This window comes from Neoarius graeffei, chromosome 7, assembly GCF_027579695.1.
Source record: "Neoarius graeffei isolate fNeoGra1 chromosome 7, fNeoGra1.pri, whole genome shotgun sequence".
Lineage (NCBI taxonomy): Eukaryota > Metazoa > Chordata > Actinopteri > Siluriformes > Ariidae > Neoarius > Neoarius graeffei.
The window spans coordinates 86,457,883-86,482,726 of NC_083575.1; the positions used below are offsets into that span (position 1 = coordinate 86,457,883).

Below are 24,844 nucleotides of genomic sequence, written 5' to 3' on the forward strand. Positions count from 1 at the left end.
CCACTGATGCACTTGGTAACATCTCCATTCAATAACTCCATCCCTCCTTTTTGGTGGGGTTTTGGTCGCCCTTGGTGCCCCTGGGCACACTTTGCACTTAGGCTATTACATGGCCAAAACAGAGAATAGCCGTGGATGCGCACTTGTACGCCCGAAGACACACTATAGACAGGGCGAACCACTGTTGAGCGCTTATTGTTTCATGATTAACAACCACCACCACACCCCGCTTTTTTTGACAAATCACACCCTGACTACATGCTTTGCTGTACAATTAAATTAGGCTAAGACATTATAATGCTGACTCGTTTTCAGAATAGTGGAAGTCATAATTTTTCTCCCCCCGTTTCTGCGCCCCTGGATGGACGCAGCGCCCTTAGCATTTGCCTATATTGCCTATGCCACGGGCCGGCTCTGACTGGGAGTGACATGATCAGAGTGAAATATCAGGAATGATGATACACAAAGGACACTTTTTGAATGGAATAAAAACATGTTCTATTCCCTTCTAGCGGGTTCCATTCATTTGGTTTGATAGCATGCAATATTGTTAGCATATCGCTTATCCTACGTGTATTACGTCACTCTACTTAATGGAGAATGAGCGTTGAATATGGTGTACGATATCGCATGGTTGTCAAGACAACGTGACGTCACACATTAGAGATGTAAAACTTCCACGCTAATGAATGACTGTGATCATTTGTAAACAAACATGGCAACCAGGTTTGCTTTGTTAAATACGGAAGATTTTGAGAGAATTTTGAAAGAGAAAGATGCGTTGAACACCCGAAAGGAATGTATATGTTTAATAATAGCAATATTAGCTGGCTTTTTCTCATCAGATATATTCCATTCAGTTACTCGTCTTTGACTCGTTCAATATCATGCTCGCTGAATGGAATATATCTGATATACCACTCAAAGCCAGCCAATATTATTTAATTATTATGCATACAGGGCACTTTTTTCGATGGAATAAAAACGTGTTCTATTCCCTTCTAGCAGATTTTGTTCATTTGGTTTGATAGCATGCAATATTGTTAGCATATTGCTTATCCTACATGTATTACATCACTCTACCCAATGGAGAATGAGCTTTGAATATGGTTTACGATATTGCATGGTTGTCAAGACAATATGACATCACACGTCAGAGCTGATGCGAATATCCAATGAGAGAGTTTTCTGCTGCGCATACAGTACGCAGAAGCATTTCTTTGTACGTTTTGAAAAAGAAAGACCCATTGAACACCCGAAAGGCTACCAGAGCTTCATTGTATATTCTTCATGCATATTTACAAGAGAAAAACATACAAACAGACATTGAAAAACTGGAAAAGAGACATGTGGGAGATGTAAAACTTCCACACTAGTGACCAACTGTGACAATGTGGAAACAAACATGGCCGCCAGGTTTGCTTTATTAAATATGGAAGATTTTGAGAGAATATTGAAAGAGAAAGATGCATTGAACACCCGAAAGGAATGTGTATGGAAATTAATAATAATAATAATAATAATAATAATAGTAATGGCTTTTTTATGGTATATCAGATATATTCCATTCAGCTACTCATCTTCGACTCATTTAATATCATGCTAGCTGAATGGAATATAGATGATATACCATGAAAAAAAGCTAGCTGATAATATTTAAATATGTCACTCAGAGCCATGATGTATTTCATGTGAAAAATGTGAGTTTATCAGCACGAGAAGATAAACGTCATATCTTCATGCCAACATGTGAAGTTCTTTTTTATTATATCAATGTATATGTATATAAATTTCAGAGTTTTTTAGTATTTGGTACGTCTCCTTTTTGCTTCAATGACACACAGCGTAAACTGCGTGGACTCCACAAGTTTGTATAAAACCGAATGATCTATTTTAGACTAAATCCATCAGCGTGTCATCCGAACAGTGGAAGGTGTAAGACTCACGGAAAATCTGATCTTTTGTCCAATGAAGTGAATATCACAAATTTGCATTACAAATACGTTTAAATAGCAACCTAGAAATTGTGCAGAATGTTGCATATTGAAGAGTCAAGATGATGCACATTTCCTTTTATTTCAAAATTCCAGTTTGAAATAAAATCACAAATTTTCAGATTTTTGGATACTGTATATAAACTTACCACAGAGTTAAGAATAAACTTAAAAGCCAATCCACTTGAATGATCATGGAAGTGAGAACCAATGACTGTATATACTGTTATATTAAAAATGTCTCGAAAGCCCTCTAGTGGGCAGCTGCAGTACATTTCTAGCCCCGCCCATTCTCATTTTCGTGAATGGAAAATGAGCCAAACTTGCATTAAACAACAACCTCCAAGAATAGCCTTCTGCTGTTTTGACAATTTCACTTGACCCTGATATTTCCTCTAATATTATTTTAAGATATCTATAGGAGTTATTTGATGATAAATAAAAGGACATGTTTGATGAGTTGATTGACAGGTTTGGATATGACAGTGGAGCCTCACTGGCTATGGCTCTATGTTGTAGCTTAAGTAAAGTTAATTGATGTTACAACCCCGATTCCAAAAAAGTTGGGACAAAGTACAAATTGTAAATAAAAACGGAATGCAATAATTTACAAATCTCAAAAACTGATATTGTATTCACAGTAGAACATAGACAACATATCAAATGTCGAAAGTGAGACATTTTGAAATTTCATGCCAAATATTGGCTCATTTGAAATTTCATGACAGCAACACATCTCAAAAAAGTTGGGACAGGGGCAATAAGAGGCTGGAAAAGTTAAAGATACAAAAAAGGAACAGCTGGAGGACCAAATTGCAACTCATTAGGTCAATTGGCAATAGGTCATTAACATGACTGGGTATAAAAAGAGCATCTTGGAGTGGCAGTGTCTCTCAGAAGTAAAGATGGGAAGAGGATCACCAATCCCCCTAATTCTGCACCGACAAATAGTGGAGCAATATCAGAAACGAGTTCGACAGTGTAAAATTGCAAAGAGTTTGAACATATCATCTACAGTGCATAATATCATCAAAAGATTCAGAGAATCTGGAAGAATCTCTGTGCGTAAGGGTCAAGGCCGGAAAACCATACTGGGTGCCCGTGATCTTCGGGCCCTTAGACGGCACTGCATCACATACAGGCATGCTTCTGTATTGGAAATCACAAAATGGGCTCAGGAATATTTCCAGAGAACATTATCTGTGAACACAATTCACCGTGCCATCCGCCGTTGCCAGCTAAAACTCTATAGTTCAAAGAAGAAGCCGTATCTAAACATGATCCAGAAGCGCAGACGTCTTCTCTGGGCCAAGGCTCATTTAAAATGGACTGTGGCAAAGTGGAAAACTGTTCTGTGGTCAGACGAATCAAAATTTGAAGTTCTTTATGGAAATCAGGGACGCCGTGTCATTCGGACTAAAGAGGAGAAGGACGACCCAAGTTGTTATCGGCGCTCAGTTCAGAAGCCTGCATCTCTGATGGTATGGGGTTGCATTAGTGCGTGTGGCATGGGCAGCTTACACATCTGGAAAGACACCATCAATGCTGAAAGGTATATCCAGGTTCTAGAGCAACATATGCTCCCATCCAGACGACGTCTCTTTCAGGGAAGACCTTGCATTTTCCAACATGACAATGCCAAACCACATACTGCATCAATTACAGCATCATGGCTGCGTAGAAGAAGGGTCCGGGTACTGAACTGGCCAGCCTGCAGTCCAGATCTTTCACCCACAGAAAACATTTGGCGCATCATAAAACGGAAGATACGACAAAAAAGACCCAATACAGTTGAGCAACTAGAATCCTACATTAGACAAGAATGGGTTAACATTCCTATCCCTAAACTTGAGCAACTTGTCTCCTCAGTCCCCAGACGTTTACAGACTGTTGTAAAGAGAAAAGGGGATGTCTCACAGTGGTAAACATGGCCTTGTCCCAACTTTTTTGAGATGTGTTGTTGTCATGAAATTTAAAATCACCTATTTTTTCTCTTTAAATGATACATTTTCTCAGTTTAAACATTTGATGTGTCATCTATGTTCTATTCTGAATAAAATATGGAATTTTGAAACTTCCACATCATTGCATTCCGTTTTTATTTACAATTTGTACTTTGTCCCAACTTTTTTGGAATCAGGGTTGTAATTAGAGCTGCAATAAGTGTATATTTTCTGTGTATACATTTCTCACAGCTCAGGATGCTCAGTGTGGTTCTGTTTCTCTCTGTTACAGGTACAGGGCTGTTGCCTCGTGGAGCCGTGTTCAGGGAGTCGGCATTCCTTTACTCACTGCTGTTGAAATTGTGGTCATCTGGGTGCTTTCATTCATTCTGGCCGTGCCTGAAGCTATAGGGTTTAAAGTGGTGCACCTGCCGTTTAACAACATCAGTTACAATGTCTGCATGCTCAAACCTCCTGCGTCCTCCACATTCATGGCGGTAGATCATTCACTACAGAAATACAGCATTATTATTATTTTTTTTTTAATCTGTTGATTTAACATGAAATGACCCCAAGCACAATGCAGTGCTTGGGACAATATAAAGTATCTTATCAAGCTACTAATGACTAGAGCTTAAGAACTTAAACTTTTGGGGATACAAGACACTTCATCCAATGCCATTTCATCCAATAGTTAAGACATTTCGTCCAAAGATATTTTTTTCATATGCACTCTCAATTATTTGATATTTCAGGTATTTGTTTGTTTGAAAAAAGGAGGAATTCTCAACGGAATTTGACTGAAGCAAAACACATTTTTGCAGCATGTAGTTTAACCACCCACCACTCGCCAAACGCAAGTTGTGAAATCTAATCTAAATCTAAGGACTACAGTTGACTTACTAACTTTAGGACTGCAGTTGTCATGAACGGTTTTACACTCAAGTTTCCATCAATGAAGAGTTTATAACATCAACGAAACTGACTTCATGTTAAACCTGTTAAAAATGTTACAACCCCGATTCCAAAAAAGTTGGGACAAAGTACAAATTGTAAATAAAAACGGAATGCAATAATTTACAAATCTCAAAAACTGATATTGTATTCACAGTAGAACATAGACAACATATCAAATGTCGAAAGTGAGACATTTTGAAATTTCATGCCAAATATTGGCTCATTTGAAATTTCATGACAGCAATACATCTCAAAAAAGTTGGGACAGGGGCAATAAGAGGCTGGAAAAGTTAAAGGTACAAAAAAGGAACAGCTGGAGGACCAAATTGCAACTCATTAGGTCAATTGGCAATAGGTCATTAACATGACTGGGTATAAAAAGAGCATCTTGGAGTGGCAGCGGCTCTCAGAAGTAAAGATGGGAAGAGGATCACCAATCCCCCTAATTCTGCGCCGACAAATAGTGGAGCAATATCAGAAAGGAGTTCGACAGTGTAAAATTGCAAAGAGTTTGAACATATCATCATCTACAGTGCATAATATCATCAAAAGATTCAGAGAATCTGGAAGAATCTCTGTGCGTAAGGGTCAAGGCCGGAAAACCATACTGGGTGCCCGTGATCTTCGGGCCCTTAGACGGCACTGCATCACATACAGGCATGCTTCTGTATTGGAAATCACAAAATGGGTTCAGGAATATTTCCAGAGAACATTATCTGTGAACACAATTCACCGTGCCATCCGCCGTTGCCAGCTAAAACTCTATAGTTCAAAGAAGATGCCGTATCTAAACATGATCCAGAAGCGCAGACATCTTCTCTGGGCCAAGGCTCATTTAAAATGGACTGTGGCAAAGTGGAAAACTGTTCTGTGGTCAGACGAATCAAAATTTGAAGTTCTTTATGGAAATCAGGGACGCCATGTCATTCGGACTAAAGAGGAGAAGGACGACCCAAGTTGTTATCAGCGCTCAGTTCAGAAGCCTGCATCTCTGATGGTATGGGGTTGCATTAGTGTGTGTGGCATAGGCAGCTTACACATCTGGAAAGACACCATCAATGCTGAAAGGTATATCCAGGTTCTAGAGCAACATATGCTCCCATCCAGATGACGTCTCTTTCAGGGAAGACCTTGCATTTTCCAACATGACAATGCCAAACCACATACTGCATCAATTACAGCATCATGGCTGCGTAGAAGAAGGGTCCGGGTACTGAACTGGCCAGCCTGCAGTCCAGATCTTTCACCCATAGAAAACATTTGGCGCATCATAAAATGGAAGATACGACAAAACAGACCTAAGACAGTTGAGCAACTAGAATCCTACATTTGACAAGAATGGGTTAACATTCCTATCCCTAAACTTGAGCAACTTGTCTCCTCAGTCCCCAGACGTTTACAGACTGTTGTAAAGAGAAAAGGGGATGTCTCACAGTGGTAAACATGGCCTTGTCCCAACTTTTTTGAGATGTGTTGTTGTCATGAAACTTAAAATCACCTAATTTTTCTCTTTAAATGATAAATTTTCTCAGTTTAAACATTTGATATGTCATCTATGTTCTATTCTGAATAGAATATGGAATTTTGAAACTTCCACATCATTGCATTCCGTTTTTATTTACAATTTGTACTTTGTCCCAACTTTTTTGGAATTGGGGTTGTATAATCATGTTGTCTGTTATCACCCAAATGAGGATGGGTTCCCTTTTGAGTCTGGTTCCTCTAGAGGTTTCTTCCTCATGTCATCTGAGGGAGTTTTTCCTTGCCACCGTCGCCACAGGCTCGCTCATTGGAGATAGATTAGGGATCAAAATTAGCTCATGTTTAAAGTCATTAAAATTCTGGAAATCTGCTTTGTGACAATGGCTATTGTTAAAAGTGCTATACAAATAAACTTGACTTGACTACTTGTTTACGCCCTTTACACCGCTCTTTTGTGTCGAAGCACTCGTACTACGGCACTTGTTTGCTTTATAAAAATTGTTTATTTCAATTTATTATGGGGAGATGCAGCCATAAACCTGCTTAATGCACTCCCTTAAATGAATCATGGTTTGTTTATATCTCGATCTTGTCACATATATGATCACTACATATAAAATAATTAATCGTGCATATGAAAAAGGCTTTGAACGAAATGTCTCAACTATTGGATGAAATGGCATTGGACAAAATGGTCATTGGACGAAGTATTCTGATCCCAAGCTATGTTTTAACCTTCAAGCGACCCAGTTATTTTAGTGACTAATATGACCAGATGGGGTCATTTATGACCCCGCCATATTCAGTACATGAATCTGTATACCTAGTTGGTTTTACATACTGTACATATACCACTTCCTGTGTTCAAGACAGATACTATAAAATATATATAAATGTCGATAGGTATGGTTTACAACAAATTTGAACGCAGAAAGAAGGTAAAGACACACAGCATAAGAAAAATATAATGTAATCTAGACAGTCTTTGTTATGTCTTACCGGAACATTTACTTAATTCAGTGACACTGACTGAAAATGTATCATGAAAAGAAAAGTATAAGCAAAAACATCCGTTGCAGTGTTGATGGGATCTTTGTAACATCAAAACTAGTGACTAACTAATATGCTAATATGAGCTAACACGCTATTTCTAGCAGATATGCTAATACTAAAATTAATCATCTGCATCAATTGAGCTATTTTCATCATCACTTTGGGCCTCAAGTATCTGTCTCGATGCTTCTGCAGCTGTAAATCTAGCTATTCTTGGTCTACTTGCCGTGGTTCACTGCAACAAAAGTACAATATACAGATAAGTAGTTGGTAAAAGCAAAATTTGATCAGGAATTACTGCAAGAAATCCTATACTTCTTTCCAGAATTTTTCATTCCTCTTGCCAGACCATTTGGCTGATCCCTGCAAAAACCTATGAACAGTTGTAGGACAAGTTAACTGACAAATTCATGGTACGAAATATTTTTCAGATCAAATGGAAAAAAACTGCACAGAAAATTATATACTCGGGGTCATAAATGACCCCACTCGGTTGCTTGAGGGTTATGTACTAGATCTTTTTTTCCATGTGATGGAATAAATCCCTAAATCCCGTTATTATCATGGCAACTTATGGAGAAAAGAAATAGACGAAAACCTTTTAAACTTTTTGTTCCACCATGTTACTCTGAACATAACCAGTACCAGTAGAGAACTTCATTTGATTCAACCAAACCACATAGTAAGAGATGTTTTTAGACTAGATAAAACTAGTTTTTGAAACTTCAAAATAAATATTATGTCATGTTATCTCGAATTTCTCTAAAACATTGCATTTTACAAGCATTTACAAGTTCAAGTTTATTCAAGTTTTAGCTAAATACTGTAAGTATGATAAATTGCGCACCTGTTTATACGTAGCTAAATAGCTAGTCTAGGCGGGTTTGTAAATACAAATATCTAAATATAATATCTAAAGCAAAGCTTCTATAAGAAATTTTTACAAGACAGATTTTTTCCTTTTTTTCTTTACAAAAAGACAAACTCTCTTTTCTTTACAAAAACTGTACAAAACAGATTTTCCAACAAGATGTAAATTTTGACAAAATCTATCCATAACTGCTTATCCTGTGCAGGGTCGTGGGCAAGCTGGAGCCTATCCCAGCTGACTATGAGCGAAAGGCAGGGTACACCCTGGACAAGTCGCCAGGTCATCACAGGGCTGACACATAGACACAGACAACCATTTACACTCACATTCACACCTACAGTCAATTTAGAGCCACCAATTAGCCTAACCTGCATGTCTTTGGACTGTGGGGGAAACCGGAGCATCTGGAGGAAACCCACATGGGAAGAACATGCAAACTACACACAGAAAGGCCCCCGTCAGCTGCTGGGTTCGAACCCAGAACCTTCTTGCTGTGAGGCGACAGTGTGAGCCACTACACCACCGTGCCACCCTTGACAAAATCTAGATCTATAAATATGTATAAGACAAATATTTAAAGCAGGGGCGATTTCTCAGAGACAACAAGGGAAGCCGAGCTTCCCCTAAAATTCTCTCCCCAAACTGCGGCATCTATGACGTTGAATTCTCATTAAAACAATAACTTGCATAACATAATATATGCCCAAGATTGTATTTACGTTCATAACTATCCTGAAACTTATTTGAGTGATGTCTGACGAACTTGCAGTTCGCTACGAGAATCACCTTTGCTGCCAGGCTGTAACCAGCGTTGCCAGATACTGCTGATGTTTTCCAGCCAAAATATGTTCAAAACCCGCCAAAATGCACTTAAAACTGCCCAATCTGGCAACACTGGCTGTAACCTTTCTTATTTCAATGGCTTATTTATATGGCTGGCAGCCGGGTATCCGTTGCAGTCTATGAGAGGGCTCTGAACAGCCAATTTCAGCTAGTTGTTATTGGTTAAAATCGACAAAATCGTCACTTCCAGGGAAGTCGGGCTTCTCTGGGACTAACGAGACAGTGGGAGGGACAAGAAGCCAGGCTGATGAAGGATTATGGGAGGTGGTGTTTGAAAGACATGAGGAGGGCGAGCTCTGTACTTCGGGGTCGGCGAGGAACACAGTAAGTGCATGATCAGTCAGTCCCTAGCGGAGGTCGAGAAAGTGCTGTCCGAATTTCTTTTCATATAAACGTTTCTTCTCATTGATGTCTCTGTACATTACTCTGTAAATAAATGTAAATATTACTCGTTGTGCTCCGTTAACTTTCATCCATTCTATCAGTTTGATCATTCGTGAATTCACTCGTTTATTTCATTTGTAGTTCAATCTGGTTGTAGGCTAGCTTGAGCCTTATTGGGATCTGCAGTGCTAGCTGCTAACAGAAATTGGTGAAGTCTCTGGAAAGCACAACCAGCTAGTATGACAGGGTCACAGACCATTTTCTGGAAAAGGAGCGGAGGGCAGAATTTGTGTATAAATAGTGTGCATCATATAATGTTCATGAATCTGAAGTGTGTATATTGTTCAGTAATGTTAAGAGAATGGTGGGCTCTGTGTTATAGGTTATACCTGGGTATAATATTCAAGGTTCTGTGTGTTGCATAGCCTACCTGGTTATGAATTTCCAGACTGTGTTGCAGAAGATGTTCAAGGATGTGTTGCACAGCTGGGTGTTGTGTTAAAGACTCTGTGTTGCATATCAGGGTATGATTGTTCAAGGCTCTTCGTTGAATAGCCAGTGATTTTTGGATGTTTGATATTTTTGATTAAGGATATGAGGCACTAGCCTGGCAAGCCAGACTATAACATGAAATGTACAAGCAAAAATACTTTCTGCCACTAGGTAGGGTTGTCTAGTTCACTATGCTAATGGGGCACACCTTTCTATGCTTTGATATCCGGCCTACAGGTTTTACGATGAATGCGTAAAATGGGCTTCCCCTGTTTTAAAAACCAGCAGCCGCCACTGATTTAAAGTATGTATATTATTAAGAACTAAAACAGGTTATCAAGGTCAACTTCGTATCCTGACTTGGTTATGCAACTTAAGAGAAGTTGCCTAATATATTTGCAAAAATTCGTTTTAGATTGTGTTCTACGTAATATGATCAGGTATTCTGTTCCATATGCGAACACCAATGCAAGAAAAAATTATTTTTTTGGATGTGTGTTCTTGGATATTGAAAATAGAGATTTGTAGAGGTTGATGACCTTGTGTTATAGGAATGAACTGAATCAACAAAAGAGAATAAGTTACGGATGTTTGAAGGAGCGTGACTGAAAGCTACATCATACATTAATTTCTCAATAGATTCAATAAAAGGATGTAATTTCTCGATTACTTTCTCTCTTATCAGCAAAATATATCAAGCTAAGTGCTTTCTTTTGCAATATAAGCAATTTATTTAACATTTTTGGCTTGTCCCTATATAGTAATGCCATAAGAAAGATATGGTTGAACGAGTGCTTTATACATCATCCAAAGTGTTGAAGAAGAACTGTAATGTCTTAGTTTTGCAAAAATGAACCAACCTTTTTCTAATTTTATGACTAACAAATGATATAGAATTTCCAAGTTAAGTTTTTATCAGTTAAAAGACCGAGACATTTTACCTTGTTGCTCTGAACAAACTAACTGTTACCAGTATCACCAGTAATAAACATAAGTTCTCACATAAGCCAATTCTTAAAATCTTTTCTAAATCATCTGAGTCATTTTAAAAGTGAGATAAAATTAGCTTTTAAAACTTTGAGTTATGTATGCATATTTTAGTCACCTTTTTAAAAAGTTTTTTTATGACACATAGTTGTTTTGAACATAACTAGCACCGATATCATAAACTAAACTCAAGTTCATTAAATAGTTACAACTTTTTTTAGTTAAATCTAGTGTTATGTTAAATTTCGCTCACATTTTTAAACATTTTATTTCACCATATTGTTCTGAAAATAACATCACTAGCATGAGTTGAATTTTTTAGTTTCGTCATAAACCAGGATTTAAAGTCTGTTATAATACAGTAGTTTTTCAAAACTAACTAAAACTAGTTGTAAAATTTAAAACTATAAACATTATATTTAATATATATACTTCTATATCTATAGAAATTCAGTCACATTTTATAAATATTTTGCTCCACCTAATTACTCTGAACTTAACTTGTAACAATTGTGAACATATAAAGTCTTTCCTAAACCATATATTAAGAGTAATTTTTAAACAGTTAAAACTAATTTTTAAGACTTAAAACTAGTACAATGTAGAATGTTATCAAGAATTTCTTGAGAACCTTGTATGTTGCCTTGTTGCCGTCACCAAAATGACAACTGTAGAACCAGTCGAGCTTACATTCAGCAATTAACTATGTAAAACTAATAATTTCTTAAATGAAAGTAGAGCGGCGGCTACAATTATCGACACCTTAACGATCTTTTGGCAGTTGCAAAAGTTAAAAAATGACTTTCAATACGTAAATTGTGCATGAGTAATTACTCAAAATTCCACTGGAAGGAAAAAAAAAACAAAGAGTTCATTCCTGATTACTTAACATATCAGATCACGTGACACCATTCCACAATTATCGACAACCTTTGTCCACAGTTATCGACACCATTCCAGAATTATCGACATCCAGATGATTATTTATTTGAAAAAAATTTTTAAATCGGTATGTGGTATGAAGTTAACAAAATATAGTTTTTATTTCAAATTTGTTTTACAGAGACTTATATTTAGTACAAAATATCTTTTTTATAAATATATCGATGTCGGTCTCATCTCATCTCATTATCTCTAGCCGCTTTATCCTGTTCTACAGGGTCGCAGGCGAGCTGGAGCCTATCCCAGCTGACTACGGGCGAAAGGCGGGGTACACCCTGGACAAGTCGCCAGGTCATCACAGGGCTGACACATAGACACAGACAACCATTCACACTCACATTCACACCTACGCTCAATTTAGAGTCACCAGTTAACCTAACCTGCATGTCTTTGGACTGTGGGGGAAACCGGAGCACCCGGAGGAAACCCACACGGACACAACATGCAAACTCCGCACAGAAAGGCTCTCGCCGGCCACAGGGCTCGAACCCAGGACCTTCTTGCTATGAGGCGACAGCGCTAACCACTACACCACCGTGCCGCCCCGGAAGTAATTCTAATGTTTGTGAACAAATGAACTGATAATGTTTAACCTGCGTCAGAAAATCTTTTTGTTCCACTTCCAAAGTATTTTCGTAGATCACATTTTATTAATTATTCGTCGTTGTTTGTATTAATTTCTAGTCTTGTCGTTTACCAATAAATGTCAACAGGCAATTGACATTGTAACCACATGAAACTCCAGGTCAAAGGTCGCATCTCATTCCTCGAACCAAAATATAATGTCTACTAGAAGTTCAGCACTTCGTGTACTTGACTTTTGCACTCGTTGTACGTCGCTCTGGATAAAAGCGTGTGCTAAATGCCATGTAATGTAATGATTTTTTTACACAAGTATTTCATCACGTGTCGTTTCAATGGTTATAGTACATCATTTTTTTAGTACTGTTCGATGAGCAGAACATAAGCCTTAACCATACTTGTTTGTTTTTGTCGAGTTATGTAGAGAATCTCTGTCAAACTCACAAAAAGAAAAAACACCTCCTTTTCTTTTTCCAGAGTTTGTTAGAGAACACTCTGTCTTAAAGTTTCAATGAGCTCAGAAAAGTTTGAAAAAGAGAACAAAGACGTATTTAAAAGTAAAATAAGATGGAGACAAAGACGATCCGGGGGAAACACAGAGTTGGGTTTTCTTGCTCACGAATCTGGAGAAGTTAATTGATGACAGACCTTCACTGTGCAATTGGAAGCAGAAAGCTGAGCCATATGTGTGGAGCAGGAATGGCCTTTCTCTTGCGTTACATCAGCCATAAAACTCTAAGTCATTAAAGCTAGCTATTAGTGTTTTCATTAGTAGACATAAATCTCCCATCTTCCCATCTTCCATGGCTAATTGAGTTAACCTGATAGCTTTGTGTAGGGAACTTGGTATTCAGAAACATTTAAGACATACACGTAATAGACATCTATGGTGGCACAGTGGTTAGCACTGTCGCCTCGCAACAAGAAGGTCCTGGGTTCGAGCCCAGCAGCCGGACAAGGGCCTTTCTGTGTGGAGTTTGAGTGTTCTCCCCATGTCTGCATGGGTTTCCTCCGGTTTCCCCCACAGTCCAAAGACATGCAGGTTAGGTTAACTGGTGACTCTAAATTGACCGTAGGTGTGAATGGTTGTCTGTGTCTATGTGTCAGCCCTGTGATGACCTGGCGACTTGTCCAGGGTGTACCCCGCCTTTCGCCCGTAGTCAGCTGGGATAGGCTCCAGCTTGCCCACGACCCTCCACAGGATAAGCGGCTAAAGGTAATGGATGGATGGATGGATGGATGGACGGACATCTATATATCATTTTCTTTGCTGGTTTATGCGAATAGAAATAATTTTGCTTAAAGGAAACTTAACCCAGCTATAGACCTTTAGCTCTTATCTAGTGTATGTACATGTATAGTGTGTGTTTTTGTTTTTGTTTTTTGCTTTTTTTTTTTTTTTATTAATTTCTGCATGATATCTGTCCTGTCTCCAGCATTATATTATTGCAAAGGACTGGTGGCTGTTTGGATTTTATTTCTGTGTGCCGCTGGCCTGTACAGCAATTTTTTACACCCTCATGACCTTCAAGATGCTCAGCCACAGGAATGGAGCTCTCCGGATTGCACTTAGTGAACATCTCAAACAGGTAAACAGTGCTAATTGTTAGAGAACTGAAGTCATTTTTAAACTTGCTTTATTTCTTAACTAACATGTCATTCAATGACGTTTTCAGTTTTAGTAACCTTATATCGTGACTCGTATTGGCAACTAATTATAATTAAATATTATTCGTATCGGCCTATTCGGTTTTTAGCCATGTTGAATTTAGTTCGTTTGGTCCACGGCAGGCGTCGCTTATCCGCGCGATCTTTACGAAACTTGTGCGAGACTTCAAAACGTGAAGAAGTGTCAGCCAGGTGTCAGTGCCACCATTTTGAAAACTGTTTTCCAAACGAAATATTGCACAAAAACGAGTTTAAATGACGATTACTGCCGACTTTTTTCAAACTTTCCTGATTGCTATCAAAACAAACAAAATTTCCGGCTTGATCACATCAGCATTCGAAAGAGGGCGTGCACGTCTTTTGACAACGTTGGCAGATGTTGGTCGCTTTGATTTCCGCTGTACGTTTTACTTCTGTCCTACGATGTCTCGCACAGGTCTCAACGAATCTTGCTTACGGCCGTCGCTTTGACATATGGACTGATATATTACAGAGCGTATTTCAAACACTCATAACTTGCTACAACAGCAACAAAATCTCATCTCATCTCATTATCTCTAGCCGCTTTATCCTTCTACAGGGTCGCAGGCAAGCTGGAGCCTATCCCAGCTGACTACGGGCGAAAGGCGGGGTACACCCTGGACAAGTCGCCAGGTCATCACAGGGCTGACACATAGACACAGACAACCATTCACACTCACATTCACACCTACGGTCAATTTAGAGTCACCAGTTAACCTAACCTGCATGTCTTTGGACTGTGGGGGAAACCGGAGCACCCGGAGGAAACCCACGCGGACACGGGGAGAACATGCAAACTCCACACAGAAAGGCCCTCGCCAGCCCCGGGGCTCGAACCCAGGACCTTCTTGCTGTGAGGCGACAGCGCTAACCACTACACCACCATGCCGCCCTGCAGCAACAAAATAGCAATCAAAAATGCGTTCCTATATTTAATAAAATGAGAGAAATAGAATTTTGATAATCAAAAATTTGCCTTCAGTTCTCCTTTAATGTTTATGTGTTTGTCACAGGGGTGGAATTCTCTTGGTGCATTCTTTTTTACCTTTCAGTCAAAGACTTAAAAGTGAATGCAGTGTACTTTTAAAATTCAGCCATAGTAGAGACTCCCAACTAGCACAACAGAAAAGCTTTCGCTCTATCTGGAGATTGTGAGTTTGAATCCTGATGTTGCCCCTGATATTGTTTGAAAAGATGTGCTCAACTGGCTTGACGTTCCTTGAGGGAACATGTGATAGCCTTCACCCTCCCTTGGTTGGTAGTTGTCATGTTTCTTGTATGGGAATTGGCCATGAATAAATTAGGGAGTAAATCCAAGAAAAAAATTCCACCATGGTTTTTAGGGTCTATTATTGGTCTAGGGTCCCTTAAGCTATGGTCACACTACAGCTTGCAATGCTTTGCGATGGGTTATTGATGAAAATGAGGCGTTTTGGTGACGATGCTTCCTCCAGCTTCAGGAACTATTCCCAAACTCATCTGCAAGTATTCACCACTTAGCTTGTCAACAAAAACACCGCCACCAAATTTCAACACCTGCATTGAAATTTTTCGCAATGTTTTTGGCCACTAGCAAGGCGGAGACGCACCAAAAAGCAACTCGTGAAGCTCAGAGGACATTCGTCATGCATCGTACAATTGGTGGCGATGCTACCAATTTTTCATTTCCAAATATTCACAAACCCATCGCGAACTGTAGTGTAACCAGGGCTTTATGTTTTAATGGTGGGTGGTATATTTGTGCTGTACGTAGTGTTGCCATCTCACAGTTCCAGGGTTCCCATTGGTCCTTGGTGTGAATGATGCTCTGTTATGGCATCCCATCCCGGGTGTATCCCAGTGTCATTCCCAGTGTTCCCAGTACCACAACCTTGATCTAGGTAAAGCACTTACCGAAGATGGATGATTGAATGGAGCTTTTAAAGGTACACTTTATTCACTTTCCCAGGGTGAAACATATAGACTAAACATGCAAAGGGTCTACACCTGAAGTCCCACCCCAGTGACAAGAATGACCGAAATAACATTGATCACTGTCTACAATGGGCCTTGTTTACTGATTTTTTAGTAAAGTTGCATGTAAATGTTCTCACAGACCAAACTGAACTTAAAAAGTCTGAAAATAAACAGCTTTACAAAGGTTTTAGTGATGGTGTATGTTTATAAATGGATATGTATGTGTATAAATGCCAGTCAGGTCATGTGTTCACAGCACAGCTTAGTTACGTTTTGCATAAAACTCCATAAAAGGTAAAGTTCACAGCAGCTGAAAACTACAAAATGGCAACTTAATGGTGAAACAGCACCTCCTAATATAGGGAGCCAATTATTAATTATGGAGCCAGTCAATCAAGATTCACCTTCATGAATCTTCTCAAAAGTAAATGTACCCAAGTCTCAGGAGTATTTGTCGGACACAAATGTTTGATAAATGAAGTCCGATGTCCACTAAAGAATCTGTTTTTACAAACGTCCCTGGAATGTTGTCCTCTTTCTGTTCTGCAGAGGCGAGAGGTCGCCAGGGCCGTTTTCTGTCTGGTCTTGATCTTTGCGCTCTGCTGGTTCCCCCTGCACGTCAGCAGACTCCTGAAGAAATTTTTGCCCGACATAAAAGATGCAGGCCGCTGTGACTTGTACAAGTGAGTGATAATCCATTTCCATACAATGGAATCCTAAATCCTTACACCAGTTGCGGAGTTTTGGCGAGTACCTGAGAACAAGCAGAGCCTAAATCCCTGTTCTGACCACATTGTTGAGCCGAATGGTATATCTTACACCAGGTTTTAAGCACTAGATACGGTAGTATCCAAGAACAATTTCAGCTTGGATGTTATCCTAAGAATGAAAGCAATATATCCACAATGACATTCTAGAAGCTGTATATTTCAAAAGCTGGTGATAATTAATAAATGAAATCACACTTTTTAGATCCCTGTTGATCCTGGACTATGTTGGATTGAATCTGGCCACCATTAACTCCTGCATCAATCCCATCATCCTGTATTTTGTCAGCAAGAAGTTCAAGAATTGCTTTAAGGTGAGTCAAACTATACATGCTAACACAAGCCTCCGAACACATGCAAAGCATTACCACTGCTCCCTTTCGATGGGCCTCTGCAATCTGAAAGCTGCAGGCCTGACATTTTTTGACAGAAAAAAAGCAACGCTTGATTCCAGGAATTACTTGGACCCTTACCAGTACCTTATCCATCACAGCCGTACGTAGTGATAAGCAGAAAGGGTTTAAGGAAAGAAGGGTTATAATGGATGTCATGTAATTAGTGTCAACAATCATATTAAAGAACAAAGCTATGGCCCCTTCAGGGATTTCTTTCCATCAAAAGGTTGTGGTGGTATATGATATATTCTGCCATATTTAGCTAAAATTACACATCTGTGCTTTGAGTCTAAACTTTGTAAGTACGGTAATACTGAATATTATTTCACTCATTTTTCCTTGGTCTTCCCTTTCCATAGTCTTGCTTGTGTTGTTGTTGGCGCAGCTCAAAGAACCAAGTCACCAGCTTGGGGCAGATGAATGGCACAAGTATCCAGGGTAAAGCCCCAGACCCCAAAAACCACCAGAATGATCGTGGCAACCGGAAGTACAGCTATTGAACAAATTGATTATCTATACTGCATTACATTTACTCATTTTGGCAGGTGTTTTTTTTTTTTTTTTTTAAATCTAGAGTTACAGCTTGGAGGTACTGGGAATCAAACTCACAACTGTCCGATACATAGTCTGGAGTCCCTAACCATTGAGTCACCACTTCCCACTCTTAGTGACACCTCTGGTCTGGAAGACCAAATGAGTTTCGACCAAGATTTGCTGACATGATCGAAGACAATCATCGATGATATCTGAAGAGTTCAGAGGAATCTAGTGCTATTCTGTGCTGGACACAGAGTGATCAAAGCTGCTTAGACTGTATACATATATATATATTTCACTACACACTATACAATGGGGCTGATGTATGCAAAGTTCCCAGAACAAACATTCCCATAATCTTCTGCGGGGATGTTTTGCCATGAGAGAAAGGGCAAAGGTGGAGGAGGGTCAGCAGGATGCAGCTGAATGTCAACTATTAATGAACCCAATCAGAGGCCCAAGAAGACACAATAACTTGGCTACACAAATACATGCATAAGCTATGTATACTCTTTCTCAAGGGACAGGAAACTGGAGGAAGGAAGAATCATGTAATGTGCTACAAATCTTGGATATGGATGTAAATATGGATTACACTAAAAAAAAAAAACAATCCTCCCTCTTCCTTCCCATTGCTGCTTATGAGTGCTTTCTAAATTCAGATCTATTCAGATCCAAGAAGACTGATTTGACTTTCATTGCACGCATCCCTCACTTCAGACTGTCAAAACAATCTGAATTTTTTTTTCCTACCCTGGATGTCTTTATGTCTTTGTTTTTAATTTCAAAGGGACAAGTCTGTTTTGCACAAACATTTTCATGAGCACAATAGCGCCACTAATGGTTATAAGAAAAATACACAGAATGTCTTGAAGAAGCAGTAAGCAAAACTGGGGCTGATTTCTTTCTAGCCCAGACTGTTAGTGACAGTCATGTCTTTCATGTGTTGTAGAGAGTGTATCATGCTACAAGATCATAGCAACTTTGCCTGCAAACTAGTAATCAACTCAAGCTAGCATCCAATGTAGCTAGATACAGTAGTTAGCAAAATGTATGATGAATAATATGCATTGTAGAGGTGCACCATGGTAACTGGGTACCTCATGGTCCCAGGCTGACCAGTTAGAGATCTCAGAGCCCCAGAGGTGTGGTGTGCATGGCTCATTGGCGTGCCAATATGCGCCGGCACTCACCAATCCAACTCCCACTGATGGGTAACTAGGAAGCCTGGATGGTAGACTTGGTGCTACAGGAAAGGAGCCTCCTGTGGTGGCGTAGGGCGCATGAAGGGGTCTGTTCACTCCCACCAACCATCATCAGCATTGGAGGAGTTGCGGCCCCTATGCTGAGGTGCCACTCGCACTAGCATAGTAAGGTCAAAAGATGGATCATGATATTGGGCCCGGCTGAGGCCGCCCAAAGTAATGATGAATAATAATGGACATTAACGAGCATATGATTTTTTTTAAATAGGCTTATTAAACATCTATGTATTATTTGTATTTAGAAAATACAAAACTAACGTACACACAAGACATTTTCATATAAATTATAACTTGATTTGTTTATACAATTATCGAGGACCAATTGCAAAATTGTAGTGTGCATTTCAAACATATGTATCCAAAATTCTTCCCATCCAAGTGTCTGTTATTACTGTCATGTTAGATGGATGAGACTGAATGAGTACAGACTGCACACAGTGTTCTGGTTCTTGATAGTAACCAGAAAGATCAAGCTTTCACCCATCTGTTTATCGTTTTATAAAAACTTCCGGATCTTTTGATGATCATCCAAGTGGTTTATTCCAAAGCTAAAACAAACACTCATGTCAGCAGTTGTTTATGCCCTTCTGCTCTGCTAAACACTGCATTTTTCCTGAAAATTGTTTTTTTTTCTTCCCTTTTACAAGTAGGGTCATGAACTTTGATATATTCTGATATATATCCAAGGAGACAACTTGTCTCTGGTAGTTTTTTTTTTTTACCATTCCTTCCTTACATATGACATTGATCAAAATCTGGCAACTTTGCCCACTCTTGTTTGAATTTATATAGAAACATAGCTACAAGAAGCGATTACGGGGCCAAGCATTTCTGCATCCCAGTCTTTTGCAATGGAGCCATTGGGACCATTAGCACTAGTAAATTACATGATACAACAGCAGGTCGTTGATGAGATACGGCCTTACTTGGTATTTGGTGACAGATTCGTTCGTACGACAAAGACGAAGCATTTTGAAATTCTTAAATATGAAAAATCATACTATATATCATCATGTTATATTTGGGTTGGTCTCATGACTCAGTAATCTCGTGAGTCCTCCAAAAGATGTGTCGTCATAATCATACAAATTTGGTTTCCTTTTACATCCCTTTCTTCTAATCCCAGCATGATAAATTTGCATTTCAACTCAATCACAAAGAGATCACCATTCATTATCAATGAGGAGTTGATTTCTATTTATTTATTTATTTATTTTCGTTTTTCTTGCTCTGTACATGACTCTAAGTATTTCTGCAATTGTGTTCTGTATAAACTTGCTCCCATGTTTTAATTCTGCCTCATATAATCCTATATCCTCCTGGGAACCAAGAAAAAAAATGTGTCTCTCAAGTTCTCTTTTGTTGTGATTTCCTTACTAGGAATTTCCCAGCAACCCTCCTAGTCGCATAATAGATCATTGGAAAGCCCAGGATGTACTCTTTACAAGACACCAGGATTCAAGTGAATAGCTTGAAAGAGTAAGAGGGTGTGCATGTAAAACAAATGTCAACTACAGAGGACACAAGTCTATAGGTTGGTTCCCAGGAGGAGATAATGAGAAGATGCTCTGAAGCTTGATTAACTGCTGAAGGAACACACACAGTGGATGATTCCTTCCTGAAGTCTTCCAGCTGGGGTTAACTTGTCTTGTCTAGCCATTCAGTTAGAAACACAGAGAATAATGACTTTTGACCCTCTTCAACATTTAGAATTAGCTCACAGAGGTTAGCCAACTTCAACAAACCCTTGGTAGTAATGTTGAAAAAAAAAAAAAAGACCATTCCTAAGTTCAGAGCGAGGGCTTGGGAACGAAGAGGCCTCTGCATTAAAGTGAAAAACTGCCAAGAGGTCTAAAAATGTCTCTTTACTTCCTCATAACACTGTGAATCCTTATGCCTACCTATTACTCACTGTGTATACATGTTGTGTTATTTCTATTGTATATATTTACGCTGAAGTATATGCATAAGTATATGAATATATTCTGAAATTTAGCAGCAGTTATGGATTTCTCTTTTGAAAATGAAATAAACCAGCGGAAATGAAGCAGCGCAGTAAATAGCATCCGGGAAGATGGAATTTATTTGGATGTTTAAATTCATGACTGTTCAGACAGCGACAAGATCTTTTTTTTTTCAGCTGTTGTATTGTACATGAAGAATAATTCTACTTTTCAGATGAAAAGATTTTTTAGATTTCAATCTATAATGTACAACATTGTAGAACTCTTGCTCACTTAACTCGACTCAATGTTTTTTGTTTTTCGCACCATCCGGTCTGTGTAAACTCTTGAGACTGTTGTGTGTGAAAACCCCAGGAGATCAGCAGTTTCTGAAATACTCAAACCAGCCCATCTGACTCAAACCAACACCCATGCCACAGTGAAAGAAAGTCACACTTTGAGATCACAATTTTGCCCATTCTGATGTTTGAATGACGTGAACATGAACTGAAGCGCTTGATTTGTATCTGCATTGTGCTGCTGTCAAGGGATTGGCTGATTAGGTAGCCGCATAAAACAGCAGGTGGATGTATGGGTGTCCCTGATAAAATGGCCAGGGAGTGTATATTATAGTCATACCACTTCGTGATGTGTCAGACCGAGTCGGCTCATGTGAACAACTCGCTTCTGATTCATTTACAATCCGGGATTCATCAGAGTCGACCTTTGACCTGCCCAAGGTTCATTTGAGTGCCGCCTGAGGATTCATCCCTCACTGAGATCCAGCAGTAAATAATAATATACTGTATCACAGACTCATTAAGTTGTTATTCAAACAATATTTTGCCTGTTATTGGTCTAGTATCTCACTGGCATGTCTCAGTCTTTCATTTTTTGTATAGTATGTTTTTTTTTCAAGTACAATAAAAATCTTATACAATCATACAATAAAACATTTGTGTTGTCCGACTTACAAAAAAGGTCACATTTATTTACAGGTACGATTTAGACGTATTTTTATCATGTATGTGGAATATAATTATCTTAAGTTTCACACATTTCTTTCCAAGTGTAGTGAATGTAATTTTTATTTTTCCATGTATGATAATTCCAACATTCATTTTTCTATATGTGATTTTCTCACAAATGAGACAAACTCAAGATGTTCAAGATTGCTTCATTGTCATTGTATAAGACACACAATGAAATTCAATGCACTGCCTTACAAAACGATCCTCAAATATAAACATAAAATTACAGATTTACATAAAAGTTTCAAGATGTGCAAACATGACAGATGTACAAAATGTACAGACATTCACATAACATATGCTTGAGGAAGTGAAACTGAGCACTTGCGAAGGATATTACACTTGGTACTAGACAAACAGATAAATAACCAGAATATAAATATAATTATTATCCATACAGGACACTTTTTTGATGGAATAAAAATGTGTTCTATTCCCTTCTAGCAGGTTCCGTTCATTTGGTTTGATAGCATGCAATATTGTTAGCACATCACTTATCCTATGTGTATTACGTCACTCTACCCAGTGGAGAATGAGCGTTGAATATGGTTTGCGATGTTGCATGGTTGTCAAGACAACATGACGTCACACGTTGGAGACATAAAACTTCCGCACTAGCGAGTGAGCGACTGTGACAATTTGTAAACAAACATGGCCGCCAGGTTTGCTTTGTTAAATACAGAAGATTTTGAGAGAATTTTGAAAGAGAAAGACGCGTTGAACACCTGAAAGGAATGTGTACGAATAATAATAATAATGGCTTTTTTTCGTGGTATATCAGATATATTCCATTCAGTTACTCGTCTTCGACTCATTCACTATCATGCTAGCTGAATGGAATATGATATACCACTCAGTGCCAGCCAATCCATCCATTATCTGTAGATTTAAATAATATTGGCTGGCGTGGGCAGCATGGTAGTGTAGTGGTTAGCATTGTCGCCTCACAGCAAGAAGGTTCTGGGTTCGAGCCCAGCGGCCAGCAAGAGCCTTTCTGTGTGGAGTTTGCATGTTCTCCCCGTGTCTGTGTGGGTTTCCTCCGGGTGCTCCGGTTTCCCCCACAGTCCAAATACAATTAATTGATGGCTCTAAATTGACCGTAGGTGTGAATGAGAGTGTGAATGGTTGTTTGTCTCTGTGTGTCAGCTCTGTGATAACCTGGCGACTTATCCAGGGTGTATCCCGCCTCTTGCCCAAAGTCATCTGGGATAGGCTCCAGCTTGCCTGCAACCCTGTAGAACAGGATAAGGGAGCAATTCCAGCGTTATGGACGTGACACTTGAACTCAAAATGGCAACAAATGACCCAGTGCATGTTTTATTGTCTCCCAGTATTTAAACAGGTGTTGCATATTTTAAGGCTGTACCATACTGGAGAAGTGATAGAACAAGAACAATTCCCATAGTACATCTAGGGCATGCCAGAAAATGCCAATAAAAGATGCGTTATGGACGTGACAGAAAAAGTATCACTTTTCTTGGGTGACTGTACATTTTTATCAAACTCTGTGAAATTGTAAACCTAATGTCGAAATGGAGATATCCGTTTGATAGAGGGGTCCAAGGTGAATATTAAAAAATCTTTGTTTAAAATATTTTGTATTTCATGCAGAGTTTCGGAAGGAAAAGTCAGCGTTATGGATGTGACGAAATTCCGTTATGGATGTGACGCGTCTGAAATAGACATGGCATATGTTTAGAAAATCAGCAATTTAACCACCATAACCCTTTGAAAAACTCTCTAAATATCAGCCAAAACTATCAAAGTTCTTAAATAATATTTAGGATGGCTATTGTTTTGCTGTTTTGTGGATTTTAGCATACATTTCTGTGGCTTGTGGCAATAATATAGAATTGTACATGATCAAAGTTGGTTTTAGCTTGGGTTTTACATTATAAGAAAGAAAGACTGACAGTGACATATTAGGTTGGTTACAAATTGGTTCAACTTATTCACATCTGTAAAATACAGGCCTAGGTGAGATCTCTGGGAGTGGTTTTGATGTATTACATGTTGCTTTATTTTTGCATGGTGAGGTTGACATTTACATGGAATTGCACATATGTCACTCAGATCTGCGATGAATTTCATATTTAATTTGGGATAGAAACTGTTTCTCAATCTTGTGGGTCTTTTGAATATTTGGTCTGATGTCCCTTTTCTTTAAAAACGAATTTGTGGTCTCAGGTCCAATGAGTGCAGTTTGATAAGGACATGAGCTGTAGGTTTTACTGAGCATCTTACAGAACCAGCCACAGTTCTTCTGGACACTTTGACTGTCTCACTCGCTTCTTAATTTTGCACCAAAACCTAGTAACCCTCATTATGTTTTTAGTCTGAAAAGTGTCTCTTATGTAATATGCTACTTTCTTTACTGACGGACAAATATTTTTCTCATCTCTAGCCACTTTATCCTGTTCTACAGGGTCGCAGGCAAGCTGGAGCCTATCCCAGCTGACTACGGGCGAAAGGCGGGGTACACCCTGGACAAGTCACCAGGTCATCACAGGGCTGACACATAGACACAGACAACCATTCACACTCACATTCACACCTACGCTCAATTTAGAGTCACCCTGCATGTCTTTGGACTGTGGGGGAAACCGGAGCACCCAGAGGAAACCCACACAGACACGGGGAGAACATGCAAACTCCACACAGAAAGGCCCTCGCCGGCCACGGGGCTCGAACCTGGACCTTCTTGCTGTGAGGCGACAGCGCTAACCACTAC

General features: G+C 39.1%; 1 protein-coding gene across 1 annotated transcript in view; it reads left to right on the top strand.

Annotated features, from left to right (window-relative positions):
• The window catches only part of ednraa (endothelin receptor type Aa), a 48,953-nt gene extending 26,918 nt beyond the window's left edge, over window positions 1-22,035 (top strand). Inside the window, exons 4-9 of the mRNA XM_060926544.1 lie at window positions 4,230-4,434; window positions 13,967-14,119; window positions 16,725-16,858; window positions 17,148-17,256; window positions 17,697-17,775; window positions 17,912-22,035. Coding sequence (XP_060782527.1) covers window positions 4,230-4,434; window positions 13,967-14,119; window positions 16,725-16,858; window positions 17,148-17,256; window positions 17,697-17,775; window positions 17,912-18,060 — 829 coding nt within the window. The 3' untranslated portion in view covers window positions 18,061-22,035. The remainder of the gene's footprint in view (window positions 1-4,229; window positions 4,435-13,966; window positions 14,120-16,724; window positions 16,859-17,147; window positions 17,257-17,696; window positions 17,776-17,911) is intronic.
• The last annotated feature ends 2,809 nt before the right edge of the window (window positions 22,036-24,844 follow it).